The 26,554-nt window shown below is 40.8% G+C and overlaps 1 protein-coding gene across 2 annotated transcripts in view; it reads right to left on the reverse strand.

Annotated features, from left to right (window-relative positions):
- Positions 1–26,554, reverse strand: part of mcm3ap (minichromosome maintenance complex component 3 associated protein) — a 64,087-nt gene that overhangs the window by 11,651 nt on the left and 25,882 nt on the right. For both annotated transcript variants that reach the window (XM_034021414.3, XM_059031979.1), the window contains 13 exons: positions 25,479–25,720; positions 21,655–21,815; positions 20,709–20,809; positions 20,200–20,331; positions 19,465–19,578; positions 18,672–18,824; positions 18,256–18,453; positions 17,333–17,401; positions 14,213–14,347; positions 13,958–14,111; positions 3,927–4,212; positions 3,066–3,163; positions 2,337–2,712 (listed from right to left, as the gene is read on the reverse strand). In XM_034021414.3, coding sequence (XP_033877305.3) covers positions 2,337–2,712; positions 3,066–3,163; positions 3,927–4,212; positions 13,958–14,111; positions 14,213–14,347; positions 17,333–17,401; positions 18,256–18,453; positions 18,672–18,824; positions 19,465–19,578; positions 20,200–20,331; positions 20,709–20,809; positions 21,655–21,815; positions 25,479–25,720 — 2,219 coding nt within the window. The remainder of the gene's footprint in view (positions 1–2,336; positions 2,713–3,065; positions 3,164–3,926; positions 4,213–13,957; positions 14,112–14,212; positions 14,348–17,332; positions 17,402–18,255; positions 18,454–18,671; positions 18,825–19,464; positions 19,579–20,199; positions 20,332–20,708; positions 20,810–21,654; positions 21,816–25,478; positions 25,721–26,554) is intronic.

The following is a 26,554-nucleotide window of genomic DNA, read 5'->3' on the forward strand; positions in this document are numbered from 1 at the left end:
GGTTTGTGTGTGACACACTTGCTGCTTCGCTGACATCATGACTTTGTGTGTTACCAGGGAACTTAGCATGCCTGTGCTCAGACTGGCTCTGTGATGGGTTTTGTTTTTGGTCACCAAGCTGAACACTCTTTCACAGTCAGCATTACTGTGGAAGATGACCAAAATGCCTAGCGCGGTACCATTAGAGTGATGCCCGATTCTTTTGTTCTGGACAGAAATATAAAGATTCCTTCTACAGGATTCCTGCTGATCCAGACAGGAGGGTAAAATGGATTTCAGCGCTTAAAAGAGAATAAAAAAAAAAAAAAGACTGGACCCATTCATTTGTAGGGAGCGCTTCATAAAAAGTTAAAATCAGTAAGCATATATTGGTAGTTCTGATATTACGTTATTATTTATTAGTAGTAGTAGTATTAATTTGCAGTCCATTTATTAAGTGTGCGTCAGGAGCGTCAGGTCCAATTTATTTTCACACGCGCAGTTAATTTTAGACGCATTTTTTTTTCACAGTCAAACGGGTTTAAAAGGCCCTACATATCAACAAAGCACTCACTAGGCATCTCCAGCCCCGCCCCACCCTTTCGTTCGCTATCGCTTTCACATATGCTAATAAATAAATAATAATAATAATAATAATAATAATAATAATAATAATAATAATAGTCGTACATACCGATCGATCATCTCCTGATCGCTCGTTTTATCACCAAACTCCTCAATAATGCAATCCAAGTCATTATTTTATTACTATAACATCTCAAAAAAGCTACGCAAATGTCCGTGATAGTCTCTGTGCGCAGATACAGTACCATTTAGCTTGTTTCCTTATGACCGCCCCTATGTAATGCCAGGGGCATGTATGACTATTCATGAGATACGCCTTTTTTTTTTTTTTTTTTTTTATCAGCTTGTCTCGGCTCCTGTCGCTCCCACTCGGCCATTGAATGGCTTTCTCGGCTTTTTCCGGAGAAAAAACTATAAACCCGTTTTTTGCGTTTTTTTGATGATGTCAGACAGGGTCCGACAATGGACCGGATAGGAATAACTGCAATGTCGGACCAGGTCCGACAATGGACCGCAAAGGGTTAAGTCCCACTTTAACACGCTTACTTGTATGGCCGTTTAAGCTATACAGTTAAACAGGATTACACTTATGCGGGTCAGTTCACAGTCCTTAAAACAATATTTTACCATTAACAAAATCCAGAATGCTACATTAATGATCTTACTGAACCTCAATATAAAATCACAAACCAGCCGTTTATGACTTGTTTAAAGCACAATGAAATGGCATTTATCTACAATGTAATTGTACACTACTTGCAAAATCGAATTTTACTGACATCCCTGTATGGTAACAGGCGTTTGTGAAAAACGGGACAACGAGCCAAAAAACAGAATATTAAACTTAAATATTGTACTATATTATTATAATAAATGTTTGTACTTACTCCCTCGCCATTCTCGTAAAATCCTCACTCAGCTGTATTTTCATTTCATGCGATGCAGTTATCTAAACCAAGCACTTTTTTTTTTTTTTTTTTTTTTTTTTTAAACGCAAGTGGGTTTTTTCCCCAGACAAAAATGCATGCATAACTATTGTATTAATTAAAAAACAAAAGGTACTGTAACCAGTTTGAAATAAATAATTTCCTCACAAGTCCCAGTACTTCACACTCCCTCCAGTGTGTCCGAAACTGGCAGTTGAAACACAAGCGAGTCAGCTCAACAAAGCCTAATAGGCTACAGTAGAATGTCAGTAATTATACAAAGAAACTGGGTGGTAGGAATTTCTTTGTCAACCCACAATAACTTTTTTTTTTTTTTTTTTTAAAACGGAGGTTGGATCGTCAACTAAACTCAAAAGCTGATTGGTTATTCTATCACGTAACTAAACTCAAAACCTGATTGGTTAATCTATCTTGCTTGCCTTGCCCTAAGGCCGGCCCTGACGTTAGATGCAACACTTTCTCTAACTACAGGCAACATCATAGACGATGAGCGAAATATGGATTATGTATTATTGCGGATCATCTCTGATAAAAGCGTACCCGCATATTACCAACTCAAAATGCGTAGCGGATACGCAAAATACGTAGAGGTTAGCAGGTCTGCAATAGATTTGCAGTGCAGTACTGAGTGTCCTGTTGATATGCAGAGCCTTTTAAACTTGTTTTACTGTGGGGAAAAAAATACTTTTAAACAGCGCATCTAAAATAAACTGTACGCATAAAAACACCACAACTCCAAAACTACTATTGACTCCCTTGCATTGGTCGTTTTTTTTTCTTAAATATTGACAGATCCCTCAGCAAAAGACATCGTGGCGTTTTTACCTTGTGCAGGAGGGAGTTCAAGCTGTGGAATGTGGAGGCTGAGAATGGCTCTCCACAGCCAGGCAAGGTGCTCCGCTGAGTTCCAGTCCAGGTGTGGAAGGAGCGTTCTGAACTCACACACAGGCCAGGACAGCTGGGAGAGCTGCTCGGAGGAGACCAGCTCTGCAAGGAAATCCAGCACACTGTTGTAGAGCTGGATCACTGGGGCAGGGTCCTGGCAGGGCATCCCCAGTACCTGCCGAGCCTTCTTGTGGTGGTAAAATCTCTCACTGAACTCCCTGCACAGGCCATCTTCAACAAACTGCACCAGGGTTTGAGCGCACAGATCTGGAGGAGGGGGGCAGCGGGAGGCCAGCCATTGCACTGCCTGGCAGATCTATTTATTCATTTCAAATACAAGAAAAAGGACACATTACACATAGCAGGAATTCTGAAAGCATGCCAAGTCCCAATGAAGACTACTGTAGAACATTTCCTGACCACGTAAATAGAGATGGCTTAATCCTGGCACAGCAATATATCATACAAGGCTCTTTGTTTTTTATTTTTAATCTACAATTAAATTTTGAAATTAATTCAACGTTATTCTTAAACTAGGTAAAGAAACAAAAACAGTGCAAATCATGTTTCTGTTTCCTGGGTAGATATCAGTGGATGAACCATGCAGTGCACTTGCTTTCCTGGCTGGATACTTTTCTACAGAGAAAACAAGAAATAAGAATGCATTACCTGTTTGGATCCCTGCAAATCATTGGTGAACTCTGGGATGTGAATAAAGATGTATTCTGAAATCAAATGTGCTGCAACCAAACTCTGGAGCATTAAACCTAGCAAAAAAGAAAACAAAATATAGAAAAACAATATGTAATTATATATATATATATATATATATATATATATATATATATATATATATATATATATTATTATTATTATTATTATTAATTTCTTAGCTTACGCCCTTATCCAGGGCGACTTACAATTGTTACAAGATATCACATTATTTTTACATACAATTACCCATTTATACAGTTGGGTTTTTACTGGAGCAATCTAGGTAAAGTACCTTGCTCAAAGGTACAGCAGCAGTGTCCCCACCGGGGATTGAACCCACAACCCTCCGGTCAAGAGTCCAGAGCCCTAACCATTACTCCACACTGCTGGAGTAATAAAATGTACTTAAAACCACACCTAAATATGGCTACTAAAAGTCGACTGACCCGTCTTTGGCAAGGATACATAGACTATATCCAGCTTCCAAAATGAGTGAATTAAAATAATCCAGCACCCTGTATCAGCTCCTCCTGCCTGGGAATGAGTGAACTATAATAATCCTACACCTTGTACCAGCAGCTCCTTGCGGACAGCTTGCTCCCCCTGCCTGGGAATGAGTGAACTAAAATAATCCTGCACCTTGTACCAGCTTCTCCTGTCTGGGAATGAGTGAACTAAAATAATCCTGCACCTTGTACCAGCTTCTCCTGTCTGGGAATGAGTGAACTATAATAATCCTGCACCTTGTACCAGCAGCTCCTTGCGGACAGCTTGCTCCCCCTGCCTGGGAATGAGTGAACTATAATAATCCTGCACCTTGTACCAGCAGCTCCTCGCGGACAGCTTGCTCCCCCTGCCTGGGCACCAGCACTACTAGAGGCAGTGCAGGCTGCAAGGGCTTGGCCTGCAGGATCTGTTTGAGCTGCAGCAGAGCAGAGAGCCAGTACACCTCCTCCTCTTCCTCAACCTCCTCTTCCTCCTCCTCCTGCCCCCCAGCCCCCCGCAGAGATGGCAGCAACATGACCAGAGCACTGGTCCCCAGCAGCTCCTTCTGAGCCTCCACCTCGCTCAGCTCACAGTCACCGAGAGAGCCTTGGGACATCTGCAACACACCAGACACCCATCACTATGAACCATGTGAAGACACTGAAAGACAAACTGCTTTTTACTCAAAGCATGATTCCATCCAAGGACGTGCCTCTACTGGAGTCGTATTTATAAAATATTTAGTGTTTAGGGCCCCTGCAGAGAACTGTTACAGGTGGGTTACAAATTGTGGTATGAACTATTGGCCAGTAGAGAGAATCATAGAATACAGCTGAGTACCAACTGTGTAGTCACCTCACAGGGCTTAGAAAAATACAAAATCTCCATATTTCCAAAACCCATATAACAGAGTTAAAGTACTACAGAACCCCCTGCACATTACTTTACCTGTGCAGTATCTCGTGTTGTCCCTACCACAGCAATATATTTGTTAATTTGTAAATCAACTAGGGATATATATATATATATATATATATATATATATATATATATATATATATATATATATATATATATATATATATATATATATATATATATATATTAGTGAAAGATTAAGGGGAGCATATGTGGTGATGGAAATTGAGTGACTGAGGTATGACTGGAAAAGTGTGGAATGTGGCCAGGAGATAATGGAAGGATTGGCTGCTAATTCCCCCTGGTCACACCCTATAAAAGGACAAAGGAATGAATGTTTGGTGTGGGTGGTGTAGGAGAGTGTGGAGCAGAGGAGAGAGAAACAGACAAGTGTAAGAAAGGTACCATGACAGCTGTGCTTGGTGAGGTTTTGTTTTGATTAGTTTGAGGTGTTCTATGGGCAGTGTTCTGTTCAAACTATTATTTTGTTCCTGTGTTTTGTTTGTTTTGTGTAATTAAAAGTGAGCCTAGGCAATGAACGGTAAATACAATTCTGATACACGATATATATACAGTGCCTTGCAAAAGTATTCAGACCCCTGACCAATTCTCTCATGTTACTGAATTACAAATGGTACACTGAAATTTTGTTCTGTTTGATATTTTATTTTAAAACACTGAAAATCAAAATCAATTATTGTAAGGTGACATTGGTTTTATGTTGGGAAATATTTAAGAAAAATAAAAAACTGAAATATCTTGCTTGCATAAGTATTTAATCCCTGTGCTGTGGAAGCTCCCAGTTTACACCGATGAAAGAAATTGCCCTAACGAGGACACAATTACCTTACCATTGGCCTCCACCTATGACCCATTAAAGTTGCTGTCACATTTTCTGGATAAAAACCCCACTGTTGAAGGATCACTGGTCAGGCTGTGAATCTGAAGAAAAATGAAGACCAAAGAGCATTCTACAGAAGTTAGAGATAAAGTAATACAAAGGCATAGATTAGGGAAAGGGTACAAAATAATATCCAAGTGTTTGGATATCCCAGTGAGCACAGTTGGATCAATAATCAGGAAATGGAAGCTGCATCACACCACCCAGGCACTGCCAAGAAAAGGCCGTCCCTCAGAACTCAGCGCTCAAACAAGAAGGAGACTTGTGAGAGAAGCCACAGAGAGGCCAACAATCACTTTGAAGGAGCTACAGAGTTCAGTGGCTGGGAGTGGAGTAATGGTGCACCAGTCAACCATATCAAGAGCTCTGCATAACACTGGCCTGTATGGGAGGGTGGCAAGAAAGAAGCCGTTACTCAAAAAGTACCATCTGAAAGCACGTCTGGAGTTTGCCAGAAAGCATGAGTGACCTAGCTGCGATGTGGGAAAAGGTTTTGTGGTCAGATGAGACCAAGACAGAGCTTTTTGGCCAAAACTCAAAGCGCTATGTGTGGCGCAAACCTAACACTGCCCATGCCTCAAGACACTCCATCCCTACAGTGAAGTATGGTGGCGGCAGCATCATGCTGTGGGGATGCTTCTCATCAGCAGGGACTGGGCATCTTGTTAAAATTGAAGGAAGAATGGATGGAGCAAAATACAGGGAAATGCTGCAAGAGAACCTGCTTCAGTCTGCTAAAAAACTGAAGCTCGCGAGGAAATTCACCTTTCAGCAGGACAATGATCCCAAGCACAAGGCCAAAGCAACATTGGAGTGGCTCAAGAACAAAAAGGTGAATGTCCTACAGTGGCCCAGTCAAAGTCCTGATCTCAATCCCATTGAGAATCTGTCGCACTATTTGAAAATTGCAGTCCACAAGCGACGTCCAACCAACCTGAACAACCTGTAGCAAATCTGCCAAGAAGAATGGGCCAAAATCACTCCGACACTGTGTGCAAAGCTGGTACATACTTACCCCAAAAGACTTAAAGCTGTTATTGCAGCGAAAGGTGGCTCTACCAAATATTAATGTGTGGGGATTGAATACTTATGCAAGCAAGGTATTTCAGTTTTTTATTTTTGTTAAAAATATTTCCCAACATAAAACCAATGTCACCTTACAATAATTGATTTTGAGTTTCAGTGTTTTAAAATAAAATATCAAACGGAACGAAATTTCAATGTACCATTTGTAATTCAGTAATATGAGAGAATTGGTCAGGGGTCTGAATACCTTTGCAAGGCACTGTATATATATATATATATATATATATATATATATATATATATATATATATATATATATATATATATATATATATATATATATATATATATATACACAGTGCCTTGCGAAAGTATTCGGCCCCCTTGAACTTTGCGACCTTTTGCCACATTTCAGGCTTCAAACATAAAGATATGAAACTGTAATTTTTTGTGAAGAATCAACAACAAGTGGGACACAATCATGAAGTGGAACGAAATTTATTGGATATTTCAAACTTTTTTAACAAATAAAAAACTGAAAAATTGGGCGTGCAAAATTATTCAGCCCCTTTACTTTCAGTGCAGCAAACTCTCTCCAGAAGTTCAGTGAGGATCTCTGAATGATCCAATGTTGACCTAAATGAATAATGATGATAAATAGAATCCACCTGTGTGTAATCAAGTCTCCGTATAAATGCACCTGCACTGTGATAGTCTCAGAGGTCCGTTTAAAGCGCAGAGAGCATAATGAAGAACAAGGAACACACCAGGCAGGTCCGAGATACTGTTGAGGAGAATTTTAAAGCCGGATTTGGATACAAAAAGATTTCCCAAGCTTTAAACATCCCAAGGAGCACTGTGCAAGCGATAATATTGAAATGGAAGGAGTATCAGACCACTGCAAATCTACCAAGACCTGGCCGTCCCTCTAAACTTTCAGCTCATACAAGGAGAAGACTGATCAGAGATGCAGCCAAGAGGCCCATGATCACTCTGGATGAACTGCAGAGATCTACAGCTGAGGTGGGAGACTCTGTCCATAGGACAACAATCAGTCGTATACTGCACAAATCTGGCCTTTATGGAAGAGTGGCAAGAAGAAAGCCATTTCTTAAAGATATCCATAAAAAGTGTTGTTTACAGTTTGCCACAAGCCACCTGGGAGACACACCAAACATGTGGAAGAAGGTGCTCTGGTCAGATGAAACCAAAATCGAACTTTTTGGCAACAATGCAAAACGTTACGTTTGGCGTAAAAGCAAAACAGCTCATCACCCTGAACACACCATCCCCACTGTCAAACATGGTGGTGGCAGCATCATGGTTTGGGCCTGCTTTTCTTCAGCAGGGACAGGGAAGATGGTTAAAATTGATGGGAAGATGGATGGAGCCAAATACAGGACCATTCTGGAAGAAAACCTGATGGAGTCTGCAAAAGACCCGAGACTGGGACGGAGATTTGTCTTCCAACAAGACAATGATCCAAAACATAAAGCAAAATCTACAATGGAATGGTTCACAAATAAACATAGCCAGGTGTTAGAATGGCCAAGTCAAAGTCCAGACCTGAATCCAATCGAGAATCTGTGGAAAGAACTGAAAACTGCTGTTCACAAATGCTCTCCATCCAGCCTCACTGAGCTCGAGCTGTTTTGCAAGGAGGAATGGGCAAAAATTTCAGTCTCTCGATGTGCAAAACTGATAGAGACATACCCCAAGCGACTTACACCTGTAATCGCAGCAAAAGGTGGCGCTACAAAGTATTAACTTAAGGGGGCTGAATAATTTTGCACGCCCAATTTTTCAGTTTTTTATTTGTTAAAAAAGTTTGAAATATCCAATAAATTTCGTTCCACTTCATGATTGTGTCCCACTTGTTGCTGATTCTTCACAAAAAATTACAGTTTCATATCTTTATGTTTGAAGCCTGAAATGTGGCAAAAGGTCGCAAAGTTCAAGGGGGCCGAATACTTTCGCAAGGCACTGTATATATGCGCACAGTGGCTCTCAAAAGTATTCACCCACTTGGACTTTTTCCACATTTTATTGTGTTACAACATGGAATCAGAATGGATTTAAATAGGAGTTTTTGCCACTGATCAACACAAAAAAGTCCATAATGTCAAAGTGAACAATAAAAATCTACAAATTGTTCTAAATTAATTACAAATATAAAACAGAAAATAATTGATTGCATAAGTATTCACCCCCTTTGCTATGACACACCTAAATAAGCTCTGGTGCAACCAATTGTCTTTAGAAGTCACATAATTAGTTGAATGGAGTCCACCTGTGTGCAATTAAGGTGTTTCACATGATTTCAGGTTAAATACACCTGTCTCTGGGAGGTCCCACAGTTGGTTAGTACATTTCCTAACAAAAACTACATCATGCAGACGAAGGAACATTCAAAGTAAATCCGGAATAAGGTTCTTCAAAAGCACCAATCAGGGGTAGGGTATAAGAACATTTCCAAGGCATTGAATATCCCCCAGAGCACAGTAAAGTCCATTATTAAGAAATGGAGAGAATATGGCACAACTGTGAATCTGTCTAGAACAGGCCGTCCTCAAAAACTGAGTATCCGGGCGAGAAGGGCACTAGTCAGGGAGGCCACCAAGAGGCCTATGGCAACTCTAAAGGAGTTACAGTCTTCCACGGCTGAGCTGGGAGACACTGTGCATACGGCAACAATAGCTCGGGTGCTTCACAAAACTGGCCTTTATGGGAGAGTGGCAAAAAGAAAGCCATTGTTGAAAAAAACTTGCATCAAATCTCGGCTAGAGTTTGCCAGAAGGCATGTGGGAGACTCTGAGACCAAGTGGATGAAGATTCTATGGTCTGATGAGACCAAAATAGAGCTTTTTGGCCTCAACAATAAGCGCTATGTTTGGCGCAAGCCTAACACCGCACATCATCCTGAGAACACCATCCCTACCGTGAAGCATGATGGTGGCAGCATCATGCTATGGGGATTCTTCTCTGCGTCAGGGCCTGGAAAGCTTGTGAAGATAGAGGGCAAAATGGATGCAGCAAAGTACAGAGAAATCCTGGAGGAGAACCTGCTGAAGTCTGCAAGAGACCTGAGACTTGGGAGAAGATTCATCTTCCAGCAGGACAATGACCCCAAACATACAGCCAACGCCACACTGGAGTGGCTTAAAAACAAAAAGGTCAATGTCCTGGAGTGGCACAGTCAAAGCCTGGACCTCAATCCAAATGAGAATATGTGGAAAGAGTTGAAAATTGCTGTTCACCAAAGGTCCCCATCCAACTTGACGGAGCTTGAGCAATTTTGCAAACAAGAATGGGCAAAAATTGCAGTGTCCAGATGTGCAAAGCTGGTAGAAACTTATCCAAATAGACTCATGGCTGTAATTGCTGCCAAAGGTGCCTCTGCCAAATATTGACTCAAGGGGGTGAATACTTATGCAATCAATTATTTTCTGTTTTGTATTTGTAATTAATTTACAACGGTTTGTAGATTTTATTTTTCACTTTGACATTATGGACTTTTTTTGTGTTGATCAGTGGCAAAAACTCCTAATTAAATCCATTTTGATTCCATGTTTTAACACAATAAAATGTGGAAAAGTCCAAGGGGGGTGAATACTTTTGAGAGCCACTGTATATAGCTTTTGGAGGGGGAGGGGGAGGGGGGCTTTCGTTTTTTATATACGGCATGAGATTATTGGTTTTCGGTTACTTCCCAACATTCTTGGGTGTTTTTGTCTTGGCACAACATGTATAGTAACTCGACAGTACTTGCACACTAGCACCTTCTTCCTTTGCTGCCTTCCACAACGAAACCCTTCTAGTCATGGGCACATTCATCTGGGGTTTCTGTGTGCCTAGGCATTTTTTTAAACTTCACCAAAATTTCCAATTCTGTTTTAACCCTTTGCGATCCTATGTTGGACCAGGTCTGACATTACAATTTTCCCTTTCCAGTCCGATGTCGGACAGGTCTCTAGTTGTTTTTTGTCGGGGAAAAAGCCGAGAAAACCATTCAATGGCCGAGTGAGACTGATAGGAGCCGGAAAAAAAAAAAAAGAAAAAAGGGGCGGATCTGAGCAATACACATAGCCCCTGCACCACAGAGATAACACGGCCATAAACAAACAAGATAGCTGCTTCTGCATCCAGCGCTCAAAGACCATCACAGACATTTGCAGAGCTTTTTGAGATGTTATAGTAATAAAATAATGACTTGGATCGCATTATTGAGGAGTTTGGTGATAAAACAAGTGATCAGGAGATGATTTATCAGTATGCATGACTATGAAGAGGTATGTGAAAAATACAGCGAACAAGGGGTGGGGCAGGGCTGGAGATGCAGTACTGAGTGACCTGTTAATATGCAGTGCTTTTTAAACCTGTTTACTGTGAAAAAAAATACTTTTAAACAGTGTGTGTAAAATAAACTGCGCATGTGAAAATAAATAGGACCCGACGTGCCTGAGACGCGCTGAATAAATGGACCGCAGAGGGCTAAATAACTATGAATGCAGCATTTTCTACAGCAGCGCATTGCAGTTTACATAAACAAAATGCAACTCTCAGCCAAACAAAAACAGCTTAAGAAAGCAGGTAAGAAACATATAATATATAATATGGGTCAGAATAGATTACCACACAACACTCTGTGTCTCGTTTTACGGCTTAAAACCAACTGGAGACATTGTGTGGTAATATATTCTGATCCATATTTTATTCTCTCTCATATATATATATATATATATAAATATATATATGAGAGAGAGAGAGAGTGAGAGAGCGAGAGAGAGAGCACATCAAAAGAAACTTATCACTATAACACAGCCAGCAGTTTCAAACCTGGCGAGACGGTATAACCAGACACACTGTCAAATGACCAGTCACAACACCTGCCCAAGATCATTTTGTAGCATCTTTGTGGTATCAGTTGTTAATCTGCACCATTTTTCGATCACATCTACTGAATTGAGAAGTTTATTTTCGTGCTCAGTGTGTGTGTGTAATATATATATATATATATATATATATATATATATATATATATATATATATATATATATATTAGTGGTGAGGTGGTAAAGAATCAATATGTGCTCCCGCAGGTATGCACATATCTGGGAATTTTCATAATGCTGGTTTCCTTAAATTAAGGTTAATGATCAATTGGTTAAATGATTGTTAAAGTTATTGACACCTCTTTAGAAAGAGATTAGCCGGAAAACGGAATTGAAGTGTGCGTGCATCATGGAAGCTGAATGAAGAAGAAAGAAAGGAAGAACGAGTTGGTTGTAGTAATACGAACCTGTGTAAATAAGTAAAAGGCACAGCAGAAATATAGTTTCTGGAGAATGCTATGAACTGTTTGATGTAATCTTGTTTAGTTGGGTAAACAGCCTATCTGTCTTGACATTAGAGAGGGATCACATGAATTATTGTTTAGTTAGTGCTCTGAATGAGAGCTAGGTTTATTGTGTTTGTTTTGTTTTTAAACATTTTTTCCATTTACTCGTTGGGATACTCTTATTTTTTCCTTCTATCCATTGCAGTGGATCCAGTTCATGCACTCTCTGCAACAATGCTGGTGCTCGGATTGCAATGAGTGGCATATTGTGGGAACAGAAAACCAGCATACTGGATATACTGCAACATTTAGAAGAGAAATGATTTCACCGTGTAACAATTTTTTTTTTTTTTTTTGGTTCCTGGGTAGTAAGTGTTATTTCCTAATTGCTTATGCCTCAAAAGTATAGAAAATGGCTATTATTCCCCACAAACTTTGCTTTTGTGACCAGGACAGTGATATTTTGAAATTTACCTATTTTTCAGAACATTCCAGATAGATTCAGTGCTGAGTAAACTTGGAGTAACTTCTAGAACTTTCCAGTAATATAAATACAGGGGCCTTAAGCCCACCAGTTCAGTTTAGTTCCAGCTGCCTAAGTGAATACATATCTGCATTTTTCTGAGATGGCATCAAGAGGCTGCAAGCATCCGGCAGACACATTTTGCTATGTCTGCGGCCAATTTATCAAGACAAGAGCGAAAAAGTACTCAGTGGAAGCATCTGCTAAGATGTGTGAGGCCTACAAGGCATATTTCGGCATGCCTGTCGGGGATCAAGACAAACCCTGGGCATCTCATTTCACCTGCGAGCACTGCAAAAAAAAACTCTGGAAGGTAAGATGGACAATTGTTGCTCTGAATTTTATGTTATAAAATTTGTTAAAATTTTTAAAATTGTAAAAGTTTTTAATTTTAAAATGTTTTACAATTTTCAATGTTATTGAAAAAATATATCATATATGAAAAATGTTGCGAGAATCTCTTACACATTAGTCATGGGTGAAATAAATGTATTTTTGTAGGATGGTACAGAGGGGAAGAGAGAGCCATGAAGTTCGCTATCCCAAGAATTTGGCGGGAACCCACTGACCACTCATGCTACTTCTGCATGGTGGACCCTTCCAAGCGGACCGAGTTCTCTGTGGGGAGGAACAACGGAAGTGGGAGCCACTGGTGGACCCCCGGAAGGTGCTGATGCCACCACTGCACATCAAATTGGGCCTTATGAAACAATTTGTAGGAGCTCTAGATAAGGAGTCGGCAGCCTTCAAGTACCTTCAAGACTTCTTTCCTAAGCTGTCTGAGGCAAAGGTCAAAGCCGGTGTCTTCGTCGGACAACAGATAAAGAAGATCCTGGAGTGCAATGAATTCCCCAAGAAACTCACTAGTAAGGAGAAAGCGGCTTGGAACAGCTTTGTCGCAGTGGTTCGGGGCTTCCGGGGCAATCACAAGCCCGAAAACTATGTGGAGCTGGTTGAGACTCTGGTGAAGAACTACGGCACAATGGGCTGTAGGATGTCCCTCAAAGTCCATATCCTTGATACTCATCTTGACGAATTCAAGGAGAACATGGGAGCGTACTCAGAGGAGCAAGGCGAGCGCTTCCACCAGGATATACTGGATTTGAACGCCGCTACCAAGGACAGTATAACGAGAACATGATGGGAGACTACATTTGGGGGCTGATTCGTGATTTACAGTATAATCGTAAATCTCGAAAAACTACTCACTTCTAAATCTTTTGTAGTCATTTTTGTATTACTTTAGTATAAATACATGTTAATTTGGATTCATATGTTGTTTTTTTCTGACTTTATGTGAACGAAAAGACACAAATTCGCCCGTTTTCTCATTGGAAATAGGTAAATTTCAAAATATCACTGTCCTGGTCACAAAAGCAAAGTTTGTGGGGAATAATAGCCATTTTCTATACTTTTGAGGCATAAGCAATTAGGAAATAACACTTACTATCCAGGAACAAAAATTGTGTTACATAGTGTTTTTCTCCTGGCAAACGCTCCCAATTAAGAATTGAGAAATGTATTCCCCAGTTGATTCTTGCCCCGTGGTGTGAGATTAATGTTTATAAAGTGAACGGTGCAACATGCACAACATGGTCCTGTCAACACTGTGGGTAGACCTGAAGCACAGTTTACTGACTGCCCCATCAACATACCTTAATACAGACATGAACAGCAGCATAGCTTTCTCTACGGTTTCTAAAACTATTACATATTGTAAGAGTCTGGATTTTGTTGCCTGGATGCTGGACCATATCTTCTGACTGTTCACCTCCACCAAACTTTGCTTTCAACCAATCAGACAAAATCCTGTAAAAACAAACCAAAAAAAAAATCAATTTCAAGTGACATGTATGTTTTCTACTTTGAAGGATTTCTCTATTTGACCATACGGAAGTATCCCTACTCACCTATTTGTGAGGCTCGCTTCACATTCCTCTTCGCTGGGCAGAAGGAGGACAGCTTTCCAGAAGATTGTCTCTCTGGCGCTTGAGACACTTTCAGAGATCAGCTCTGGCAGGGCTAGTGGTGTCCACACAGCCTGGCTGTAAAAACACATGCAATCAACATGAAAACCACTCTTCTTCATCAGGGCACTTCTTGGCTGAACATTTTAATGTGAATCTTGTTACTGAAGGGAAAACAAATTGACCCGAACGATAAGGAGATCTTCAGTTCACTGCAATACCATAATCATGACATCACTGAAACGTAACTGAATCTATTTTAGTGTGCTTTATAAAATGCTAGAAGAGGTTACTTCAGGAACATAAGTGATTTAGCATCAACATGACTAGATAACCCCTCCATACCCTTTCCTATACTTCAGCATCATGACTAGATAACCCCTCCATACCCTCTCCTACACTTCAGCATCATGACTAGATAACCCCTCCATACCCTCCTACACTTCAGCATCAACATGACTAGATAACCCCTCCATACCCTCTCCTACACTTCAGCATCATGACTAGATAACCCCTCCATACCCTCCTACACTTCAGCATCATGACTAGATAACCCCTCCATACCCTCTCCTACACTTCAGCATCATGACTAGATAACCCCTCCATACCCTCCTACACTTCAGCATCATGACTAGATAACCCCTCCATACCCTCCGACACTTCAGCATCATGACTAGATAACCCCTCCATACCCTCTCCTACACTTCAGCATCATGACTAGATAACCCCTCCATACCCTCTCCTACACTTCAGCATCATGACTAGATAACCCCTCCATACCCTCTCCTACACTTCAGCATCATGACTAGATAACCCCTCCATACCCTCTCCTACACTTCAGCATCATGACTAGATAACCCCTCCATACCCTCTCCTACACTTCAGCATCATGACTAGATAACCCCTCCATACCCTCTCCTACACTTCAGCATCATGACTAGATAACCCCTCCATACCCTCTCCTACACTTCAGCATCATGACTAGATAACCCCTCCATACCCTCCTACACTTCAGCATCATGACTAGATAACCCCTCCATACCCTCTCCTACACTTCAGCATCATGACTAGATAACCCCTCCATACCCTCCTACACTTCAGCATCATGACTAGATAACCCCTCCATACCCTCCGACACTTCAGCATCATGACTAGATAACCCCTCCATACCCTCTCCTACACTTCAGCATCATGACTAGATAACCCCTCCATACCCTCTCCTACACTTCAGCATCATGACTAGATAACCCCTCCATACCCTCTCCTACACTTCAGCATCATGACTAGATAACCCCTCCATACCCTCCTACACTTCAGCATCAACATGACTAGATAACCCCTCCATACCCTCTCCTACACTTCAGCATCAACATGACAAGATAACCCCTCCATACCCTCCTACACTTCAGCATCATGACTAGATAACCCCTCCATACCCTCCTACACTTCAGCATCATGACTAGATAACCCCTCCATACCCTCTCCTACACTTCAGCATCATGACTAGATAACCCCTCCATACCCTCCTACACTTCAGCATCATGACTAGATAACCCCTCCATACCCTCCGACACTTCAGCATCATGACTAGATAACCCCTCCATACCCTCTCCTACACTTCAGCATCATGACTAGATAACCCCTCCATACCCTCTCCTACACTTCAGCATCATGACTAGATAACCCCTCCATACCCTCCTACACTTCAGCATCAACATGACTAGATAACCCCTCCATACCCTCTCCTACACTTCAGCATCATGACTAGATAACCCCTCCATACCCTCTCCTACACTTCAGCATCAACATGACAAGATAACCCCTCCATACCCTCCTACACTTCAGCATCATGACTAGATAACCCCTCCATACCCTCTCCTACACTTCAGCATCATGACTAGATAACCCCTCCATACCCTCTCCTACACTTCAGCATCAACATGACTAGATAACCCCTCCATACCCCCTCCTACACTTCAGCATCAACATGACTAGATAACCCCTCCATACCCTCTCCTACACTTCAGCATCAACATGACTAGATAACCCCTCCATACCCTCTCCTACACTTCAGCATCATGACTAGATAACCCCTCCATACCCTCTCCTACACTTCAGCATCATGACTAGATAACCCCTCCATACCCTCTCCTACACTTCAGCATCATGACTAGATAACCCCTCCATACCCTCCTACACTTCAGCATCATGACTAGATAACCCCTCCATACCCTCTCCTACACTTCAGCATCATGACTAGATAACCCCTCCATACCCTCTCCTACACTTCAGCATCATGACTAGATAACCCCTCCATACCCTCTCCTACACCCTGTCCTAAATCTATTTTACAGTTTATTTGTAAGCAGCTTCCTAAAGTAGAAGAATATAAATGGTCTCACTAACTCTTGTGGACATATGTGGCAATTTACCTGAGGATGTGCTATTAAATGGCATTCCATTTTAAATTAAACCTCATTGTATTTGTAATCAAACCACTATTGTCTTAATAGCATATGGTTTTAGTTAGAGCAATAAGCCTATTGCCATTCACCACTTTGGGAATTCTTCTCAACACTGTTTTCAATTACACTAAAACTGTAGTACATGTCCTGAACCTAGAAGTATGAAGCAAAATGGGAATGTGAAAGAAGGACGGAAACAAACGGCTGTAAATGATTCGATCATTCGCTTATTTTCATTGTTAAAACTATTGTTCTACAAGCAGAAGAAAGGAGACACATTTCTGGTTAAGTGTTGGAAAGCCAGGTCGATATGTTTGAGAAACACAATCCATACTGGGCTAAGGGTTCCAGACAAGTCTATAAACTTATAGTGCAACTCATTATCAACTTAATCTCATATTACAGATTCACGGTTTCAAAAACACTGCAAAATACAAACTGAAGTAAATGCTATTTAGTGTTATTCACAAAATTAGCCAATTGCTGGTAGAAATTCACATAAACCTGTTAACTACAGTATAACATACATACTTCCTGAACTGAAACTCCCTGTGGTTCACATACAGTTAAACAGATGGACATGAACAACAGTTCATACCTCAGCAGCAGCTGCTGATAATATTGCACTTTCATGCGATGGATTGCCTCATCTCTCATCTGCATTACCCTGGAATCAGGAAGACAGTTCATTATCACACAGTAACTAATAATAATGAAGCATCCCCTTATATTAAAAGAACATCCACTACCACCCTGTGAAGCCATTGCATTTTAATAAATAATATTCTGGCTGAGGATACACCACACATGATACTGAATGGGCCTTATCCTATAGATGAAATCAACATTTTAAATATGTTTTTCACCCATCACAAATGTATACATCTTTTAAAAACATAGGCTGCTATCAGAATCATCATTCCTGAATCCAACCCAACCTTTAATCTGGTTGTAATAAAAACAATGTTCATTTAAAACGTTACAGAAACCTCTGCAGTGTTTACAAGAACAATCCTGATTGCTTTGATATTTTCTATTCACACATCACAGGTAAAATCAACCAAGCAATTACTTTTTTTCAAATTTTACTTGGGAACGTTGACCAGGAGTGTATCCAGATGATTCTCCCTCCTACAGCAAAGCTGGTACTCTGACTGAATTAACCTATGATGCTAGAAGACAACTTATTAAAAACAGCAAGCACTGCTGCAGAAGGATGCATGATCTGAATACCCTATGATGCTAGATGATAACTTACTAAAAACAGCAAGCACTGCTGCAGAAGGATGCATGATCTGAATACCCTATGATGCCAGAAGAGAACTTATTTTTCTCTTGGCAAATTCTCCTGAGTAAATGTTGAGAAATGTTTTCCCTAGTTGAATGTCTGATTACAAATTGTAAAGGGTCGCTGTGATATGGACAGCACAGGACAAAGCACAGTTAAGTGATGCGTTTCTTGTAAATACTGCAGGGTGTTCTGTACCACTAAGGAGGCAGTGGATTTAAAAGTGCCATCACCTTGTACAGGACACAGCAATGTTCCCTGCATTCCCCATGTTGACCAGTCCTTTAGCAAGGAAATCCAGAGCTGGAGGGGACAAAGCACTTGGTGCCAATGCCTTTAGCTTGAATTTGGGGTCCACACAGCATGGCGCTGCGGGGAACCCCCTCATCTGCCGCTTGAGTTGCCTCCGTACTGCAACCACATCCCTCCACCTTAGAAACAAACAACAAATTGAACACAATATTATGGTGTGCTAATTAAAAACTACTTAGTCTGTAAGGAGACTATTCACATAAACAACACACTACTCCCAGTCACAAAATACCCAAATACACCACTTATTTGAGGATTTTAAAACACAATTTAAGAGTATTTCATTTAAATTGCATATAAAACAATGATTCCACCCTAGAGCAGAGTCTCTCTTCACCTTTTGAGGTATTTGTGGATGCGCTGCACCTCCACCTGCAGGGTGTCCTTGGCAAGCTGGTAAATGTCAGTGTCTAAGGTTTGCTCCATCAAGTAACAGCACACTTCCTCTGTGCAATGAGCGATACAAGCAGCCTTCTCCTGCAAAGCATGCCTGCAGGAAAGGGTGCAGAGGAGGTGACCATCAAGAGTTCAACAATACAGCATTAACCCTTTGCGGTCCTATGTCGGACCAGGTCCGACATTACAATTCTCCCTTTCCGGTCGGGGTCCGACATCATCAAAAAAGACACGTCAAGCACAAGTCTCTAGTCGTATTTTCTCCGGAAAAAGCAGAGAAAATCTTTCAATCTGAATACACGTAGCCCCTGCACCACAGAGATAACATGGACATAAACAGACAAGATAGCTGCTTCCGCATCCAGTGCTCAAAGAATATCACAGACATTTGCGGAGCTTTTTGAGATTTTATAGTAATAAAATAATGACTTGGATCGCATTATTGAGGAGTTTGGTGATAAAACGAGTGATCAGGAGATGATTTATCAGTATGCACGACTATGAAGAGGTATGTGAAAAATACAGTGAACAAGGGGTGGGGCGGGGCTGGAGATACAGTACTGAGTGTCCTGTTGATATGCAGTGCCTTTTAAACCTGTTTTACTGTGAAAAAACTACTTTTAAACAGCGCGTCTAAAATAAACCGCGCATGTGAAAATAAATTGGACCTAATGCGCCTGAGAGGTGCTGAATAAATGGACCGCTAAGGGGTAAAACACACCAAACAGACTTACTGTATCTCCGAAGCAGCAGTGCAGTTAATGAAGTCTCCCAGCACCTCCTCTGTAAGCTCGGAGCAGAGTGAAGAGCTGAAACGGGCAATGAACAGCTCTCGCTCCTGCTTCAGCCTGTGTGTGACAAGACACAAGAAATGGGTAAACTGGAAGAAACACAGGGCTGGGAGTAGACTGGTGGACTGTAATGCAAGTGTGGAAGTATGCACACACCCACAACATGGTGACATTACAGGTTTAAATCAAAGACCTAACTGAGGTTACAACAAGTTACAGTGTTTGCTGGTCTGGGTTTATCCGTCAGCAAGCTTTGGAAAGGTTAATGTCTGAATTCTGACTAGCAAGAGAGAGTGACTTAATACTTTCACATTTTTTCAATCTTATCCATTCTATTCGGTTTTTACAATGTATCATTGATTAATAGAAATATACTCTCTATCTATACACATACATATATTATAAATCACATCATTCAATATCAAGACATTATCAATACTTTTATCACCCTGCACTATACCAGTATTGAGACCACCTTTGAAATGACGAACAAATGAAACAACCCACTTGTTCTGCACTGTTAAGGGAACAGATGCCCCTCACCCCAAATTGGTTTTGGTATAAGGAGACCATTCAATTACTAGTACTCTCAAGAGTAGCTTTTTATTACTGAATTATCATATACAAAGAAGATAGAATGCTCTATGAAGAATATTACGACTTGGAGACACTTCAGACCTTGCTTCTTGGATGCTGCGTTTTTCTTCATCTACTTTCTGCTTCTCTGCACTGATTTCTGTGATGGATGTCTGTTTAAGCAGCTGCTCCACTACCTCGTCCACCAACACTTCCACTTCAGTTTCTGAGACGCTGCAAAGACAAAACAGGAGACAGCAATGTATACAAGCCACTGCAGAATTCCTGTTTTCAGGTTACACAATAGCTTGGTTCTAATATGTGTAAAGAATAGTGGTGTGAGGTAGCCATCCCAGTGTCACGGATCTGAAAACATGGAGAAACATACATTAAAAAATACAAAAAAACACTGTTTGTGTCACAAGCAAGTGAATTCACATTGAGCCAAGCGTTGGGAATGGTAACAAAACAGCTCTGATTCTTACCACAGTGCTGTAGATGTGTAGTCAGCTCCAGATCTGGATTAAGCTGCTATAAATGATTCTTACCACAGTGCTGTAGATGTGTAGTCAGCTCCAGCTCTGGATTAAGCTGCTATAAATGATTCTTACCACAGTGCTGTAGATGTGTAGTCAGCTCCAGCTCTGGCCACTTCAGTGCACTCTACTTTCAAAACATCCTCAAGTACAGCCTGTATCACTTCACATATATCCTAGGGAAAATAAAAGGCAAAATATAGAGTAGACATTCACATATATAACACATCTAGCTATTTACCAAAGGTATAGTCTAAAAAACATGACCCTTGGGCAACACACAGCTGTCTGATTTATTGAAGTGTATTTTGTTTGTGAGAGTTATCTGACTTTGTTGAAGTGTATTTTGTTTGTGAGATTTCTCTCTGACTAAGTGTATATTGTTTGTGAGAGTTCTCTGACTATTGAAGTGTATTTTGTGAGAGTTCAGTCTGACTTTATTGAAGTGTATTTTGTTTGTGAGAGTTCTCTCTGACTTTATTGAAGTGTATTTTGTTTGTGAGTTCTCTATTGAAGTGTATTTTGTTTGAGAGCATTATCTCTGACTTTATTGAAGTGTATTTTGTTTGAGAGCATTATCTCTGACTTTATTGAAGTGTATTTTGTTTGAGAGCATTATCTCTGACTTTATTGAAGTGTATTTTGTTTGTGAGAGTTCTCCGATTATTGAAGTGTATATTGTTTGCCAGTTCTCTGATGGTTTATTTCTGCAGTTCATATGCAGTCTTGCCCCCAACATGTATTTATCTCAGAATCCCTAAAGGAGCGCTTTTGGCATCCAAGATTGTGCTAACAATATATTCAAAACAAAGAGCAGGGGAATAAAAATAAGGTCAAATTACACATTACACATTAGGATTTGTAAAAAGAATACATGTATGAATTAAAAATCCACTAACTTCTATTCATTACGAGTAAACCGACCATCTTGAAGACTACTTATGTACTTGTTTGAGCTTCACTGATCCTAGCAGCTTGGAAACAAGTTGCACAAAGGGAAAGCCAGAAAGCGGAGCCCCACCTGGTCAGTGTAGACCGGCTGTGGTTTGGGAGGAGGTAATGGAGGCTGAGGCTCAGGCTGGGCAGCAGGGGGCAGTAGTGGCTGAATCTGAAGTTCCACTGGCACTGTTGGCATGTCTTGCATCAAGGGCTTCAGTTCCTGTTTGACTATCACAACTGGTGCTGGAGGGAGAATGTGTGATTTCCTTACTCATGAAATATACCCATGCTGCGTATACAAATAACACTATTGTACATTATTTTCAAATAGGGCGTTTTAATCTAAAATAAAAATCTGTCAAAAAAAGAAACAGGAATAAATACAAAATGAATCAGTAGCAGCAAACTGATTTGTTTACAGTATCTGCTACATTTCAAGTATAATATTCAACACAGAGGGGCAGGTTCATACATTTATTTTCTTGAAATTACCATTTGCACACCATTTGTAAGAAAAATAAAACTGTTTGCTACAAATGTAGTTTCAAGCAACTCAATACGCCTTATTCACGCAGCGGCCATGTTTGGTTGAAAACGAGGCTTGGTGTGCGAGCAACTGTCATGGTCGCCGCAGCTACTGATAATATCACTATGTGGAGTTGTGGACGAAATCTTTAATATGTGTTCCTCAAATAAAAGTTGAAGAAATTGATAATTGGGCAGATAGTAATGCGAGGATTCCAAAAAACATACAGCAGAAAGGGTACAGCAATTGGATCGAGGGTTATATTCATGAAGTAGAAGGTAAATTAGCAAGCGTATTTGTGATCGGAAAGTGAATAAGCTTCTAGCCTATACTAGATTCGTAAAATATGTTTAGATCTCGCAGTTTTAGTTAGAGAGCGTTTACCTTAATTAATATTGATGTTGATATTAAGCCTCTCTATTATTTATTTATTGGTTTGGTATAAGCATGTGTTAATTGTTTTCTAAATACAGTTAAGAGGCATGAGAATGGATGTAGCGTTAGGGCTAAGGCGTTCCGGTCAATGAAAAAGAATGAGTCACCTACAGGGTTCAGGTAACACCATAGCCGAAAACCTAGGCTTGGTTTGTTTCTCCAAGCTTAGTTCTATTCAGTTATTAATCCTATTATTAAGATTCTGTTCAGTTGTATACTAATCCACTGCTCCATTAGCATATTCAATGTTAAATAACTGAGTATAACTGAAATGTAATCAAATTTGTGACTATAATGAAGAATATGTACACATTCACACAGAAATGAAAGTTGAGATTTCTCTTCAGAAAAAATAAATAAATAAATAATTAAATAATACAGGTACAGAATTTGGAGTTTTAACATCTAAAAGGGGCAATGTGCACTGGGTTATTTCTTAAATCAGAACCACAAAACGGAACACAACAGTGAAACGCCATAACTTCTCTCCACTGCAGTTGGAGACATCAGCAACCGGAAGCTAGCAGCTGCACTCGAAGCCTCGTTTTGAGTCTGGCGTGAATAAGGTGTATAGTCAGCCTAAGGCGAGAGATCCACAAGCACACTGGAAAACTCGCCAACATTAACAATTTTAAGATGGCGCCTGTGTGCAGTAAAACGCGTTTCAGCAGCTCTACAGTAACTGGAATAAGGTTTAAAAGACTTCAATGTAGAAAAACATGTGTGTCCCAGAGAGTGACTGTGCACAGAAACAGACATGGAGCACATCATGCTGGGATGCAGGAGCTGTGTTTGGAGGATCCTGCATGATTCACACATTGTTTACACAAGTCCCTGTCAACATTTGAAGAATTGTTGACATTGTAAGACAAAATACAAATATGAGGGAGTTGATTTCTGCTGCTGAGTGCCCGGCAATAACTCAACATTGTTTGGCAAGTCTGTCTTTTACCTCCGCTGGTAATTTCCCAAAAGGTTTTGCTAATTCCTTATATTAGTCTTGTCTGTCTTATAAGTCTTTATATTCCGCACTTCTAACATCCCATAAACATTTTCTAGCATGAAAAAAATTGATCAATTGCAAAGTTTCCTCATGCACTTGTCTGCAGACACACTTCTTATTTAGCAAGACTGAGGGAAATGAGGCGATTAGAAGATGCAATCTCATTGGCTGAACACACACAGAGTAGTTGCCATGGACCCATGGAGATGCATCTCATTTTTTTCTTGGCAACTCAAATTCACAATACAAATTGACCACCTGTCACTAACTGACACCTCAGTCAACAAATCTACGTTTGGCAATCTAGAAAGTCTGGTATCATTTCTATGCTGATGATGCCCAGATCTTCCTCTCCTTCCCCCTCTCTAACTCCGACATTTCCTCCCGTATCTCTACCTGTCTCTCGGCCATCTCCTCCTGGATGCACTTGCATAATCTCAAACAACTTCTCCAAAATCAGACCTCCTTTTCTTCCCCCTCTTCACCACCCTCTCTCCCTCATCCACCAAGACCCTCAGTGTCACCCTTGACCCCTCTCTCTTCTACTCTCAGCACATCTCGACTCTGGCACGCTCCTGTTGCTTCTTCCTCAGCAACACACAGAATTGGCTCCATCCTCACAGACTACTCCACACAGCTCCTACTTCAGGCCCTGGTACTGTCCCACCTTGATTACTGCAACTCCCTCCTGACCGGCCTCCTTGCCTCTGCTATCCGTCCGCTCCAGCTCATTTTCTTGCTTATTTTCCAGTTTGCGTGTGACACATTTAGCAACAGCAATTCAGTTGTCAATTTGTCGTCTAAATTGACAATAAAAATTGCTCATGTATCTACCGCCTAAGATTAACAGTTTCCTTTCACAAAAAATGGTGACCTAGATAAAGGTGGCTGTGACAGAGATCAAATGATTCTTGGTGTTAGATCTCCCTCCCGACCTGTGAGGGCACTGTATAAAAGGAACAGAGTACCCTTAACTAAATGGCATGACAATTTATTCCTTAGGGTAGGTGGAAGTTGGTCATTTAGAAAGGGGGCGGAGCTACGGTACCCAAACTCAATGACTCGGATGGGAAACGGCTTGGCATCCGAGGACTGGAGGAGCGGATGCGCTCCTTAACCTAGGGGTCATGAGTGAGGGTATAAATAGGGGTCGTAGTGCAAGTGATCTGTTCCTTGGTAAATGGTTAGTGTTTCAAACCTACAAGGAGTCTGTGTTGCAGTATCGTGAAACGTGAGTTTTGTCTTGTGTTTGTTAGTGTTTGTTAACTATTGTCTGTTTTTCAACAGACTACCAGTAGCACGATCCGGAGCTGTAGCGAAAGCCAGCATAAGCCCAGACATCACTTTCACCCCTGCATTTCACAAGAACTGTAATACACCACTTGCACTTATTCACCATCACTAAAGAACTGTGTTTGTGTTTTGTGTTTAGTGTTGGTGTGCAAAACTGGACTTTTGGTTGCGGGTCAAACCCGGGGATTTACAAATACCGAGTGATACACGGCGCTGTATCACTCCAACATTATTATTTACAGGTGTTTGCCATAAGGCTCTGGACATTGTTCAATAAATCAATAAACACCCTTGCACCTGGAAATCATTGTCTGTCTGTCTGTCTGTTTTGTATGCACTCTGCACTGCACACACGTGTATTCACTCACCACTTTGCCACAGTGGCCCACATTTTTGATTGTTTTGTTTCATAGTACCTGGATAAAATGATAGCCACCAATGGATGAAAATGAAAGGACTTGTTTTCACGTATGACAAAAGTATAAATTAGCAATGAACAGTTTAAAAAAAGGAATAGTTAAACTATTGTTTTTTTCTTGTTTTTTTGTGCTTTGTTTTTTCCCCCACCAAGGAAAAAATTAAAATCTGACTTTTGCCTCACAGTCTATGGATTTGTCACAACTGCTGGAATACTGTAGCTAGTACCCACCTGCTGATCCCTGAGGCCCCCTCTGGCCGGTGCTTGCTTGCTCTGCCATGAGGCCCTCCCCTCTGTATCTGTTCTTTGAGTCAAAGCTGTTGACGGGGTTGTGCTGGGGTGGGCTGTGCAAGGGTCCCCCATTCACAACCTCTCCGATCAGCACTGCCCTCTTGCGGGCGATATCCACCGACTTCCTGGGAGGGATCGGGACCTCAGGCTCCTGGTAGCCAGAGCGACTCAGCTCCACCATGCTATAGCAACAACGACATGGATTTACAGTAACTCAGGGGTGTCCACTCCCAGTCCTGGAGGGCCATTCCACTCCAGGTTTAACAGGTACAATGAGATAATGAACTACTTTAGGGTCTGAATGGAGGTTTAAGTGGTCCAATTAAACAATTTAGAACTGGGTTGGAACAAAGACCAGGAGTGGAAAGGCTACTGAGGAGTTGATCTGATCAGCCTATACCTTTCCGGGATGACACAGGTGGATTGATTAAAGGATTTTAGGCAGCGTGGCAGAAATCTGGTCACCATAAACCTGTTGCTGATCAAAAATCTTTCCTTTATAAGTAAGGCCCTGTGTAAATTGCTATTTCACGGACTGCGCGGAAATCGTGAAATTAGCCCAATACCGCGATTTTTACAATATTCTTAAGAAATAAAAATAAATGTCATAATTATTTGTATTTCATACCAAAAAAAATAAAACACATTAACAAAACTGTACAGCTCTACTGTGTGCCTGCATGTACTATTCGCCATGCACAGAGTGCTGTGCAGTGATTGTCATGTGACTATATGCAATCTAGACGGGAAATTAAAATACTACACGCTGTAACAAGAAAATGAATGTCTCTAAAAAGGCTAAAAATGTGTCTGCAGCAGATTGTGTAAAGCAGTATCCAGCAGGAGTTTTACAAAGCAATGGAGGTAAGCTCTTTGTTACTGTAGATCACTATCAAAAATCGTCTGTGGTGTTGAGAGGCATTTATTTATTCACTGAAAGAGAAAGATGGAAATCCTGAGCAGTACTGCGACTGCTGTACTTGTAAAGAAACAAAACAGTCACTTCCATGTTTCAA

This window comes from Acipenser ruthenus, chromosome 10 (assembly GCF_902713425.1).
Source record: "Acipenser ruthenus chromosome 10, fAciRut3.2 maternal haplotype, whole genome shotgun sequence".
Lineage (NCBI taxonomy): Eukaryota > Metazoa > Chordata > Actinopteri > Acipenseriformes > Acipenseridae > Acipenser > Acipenser ruthenus.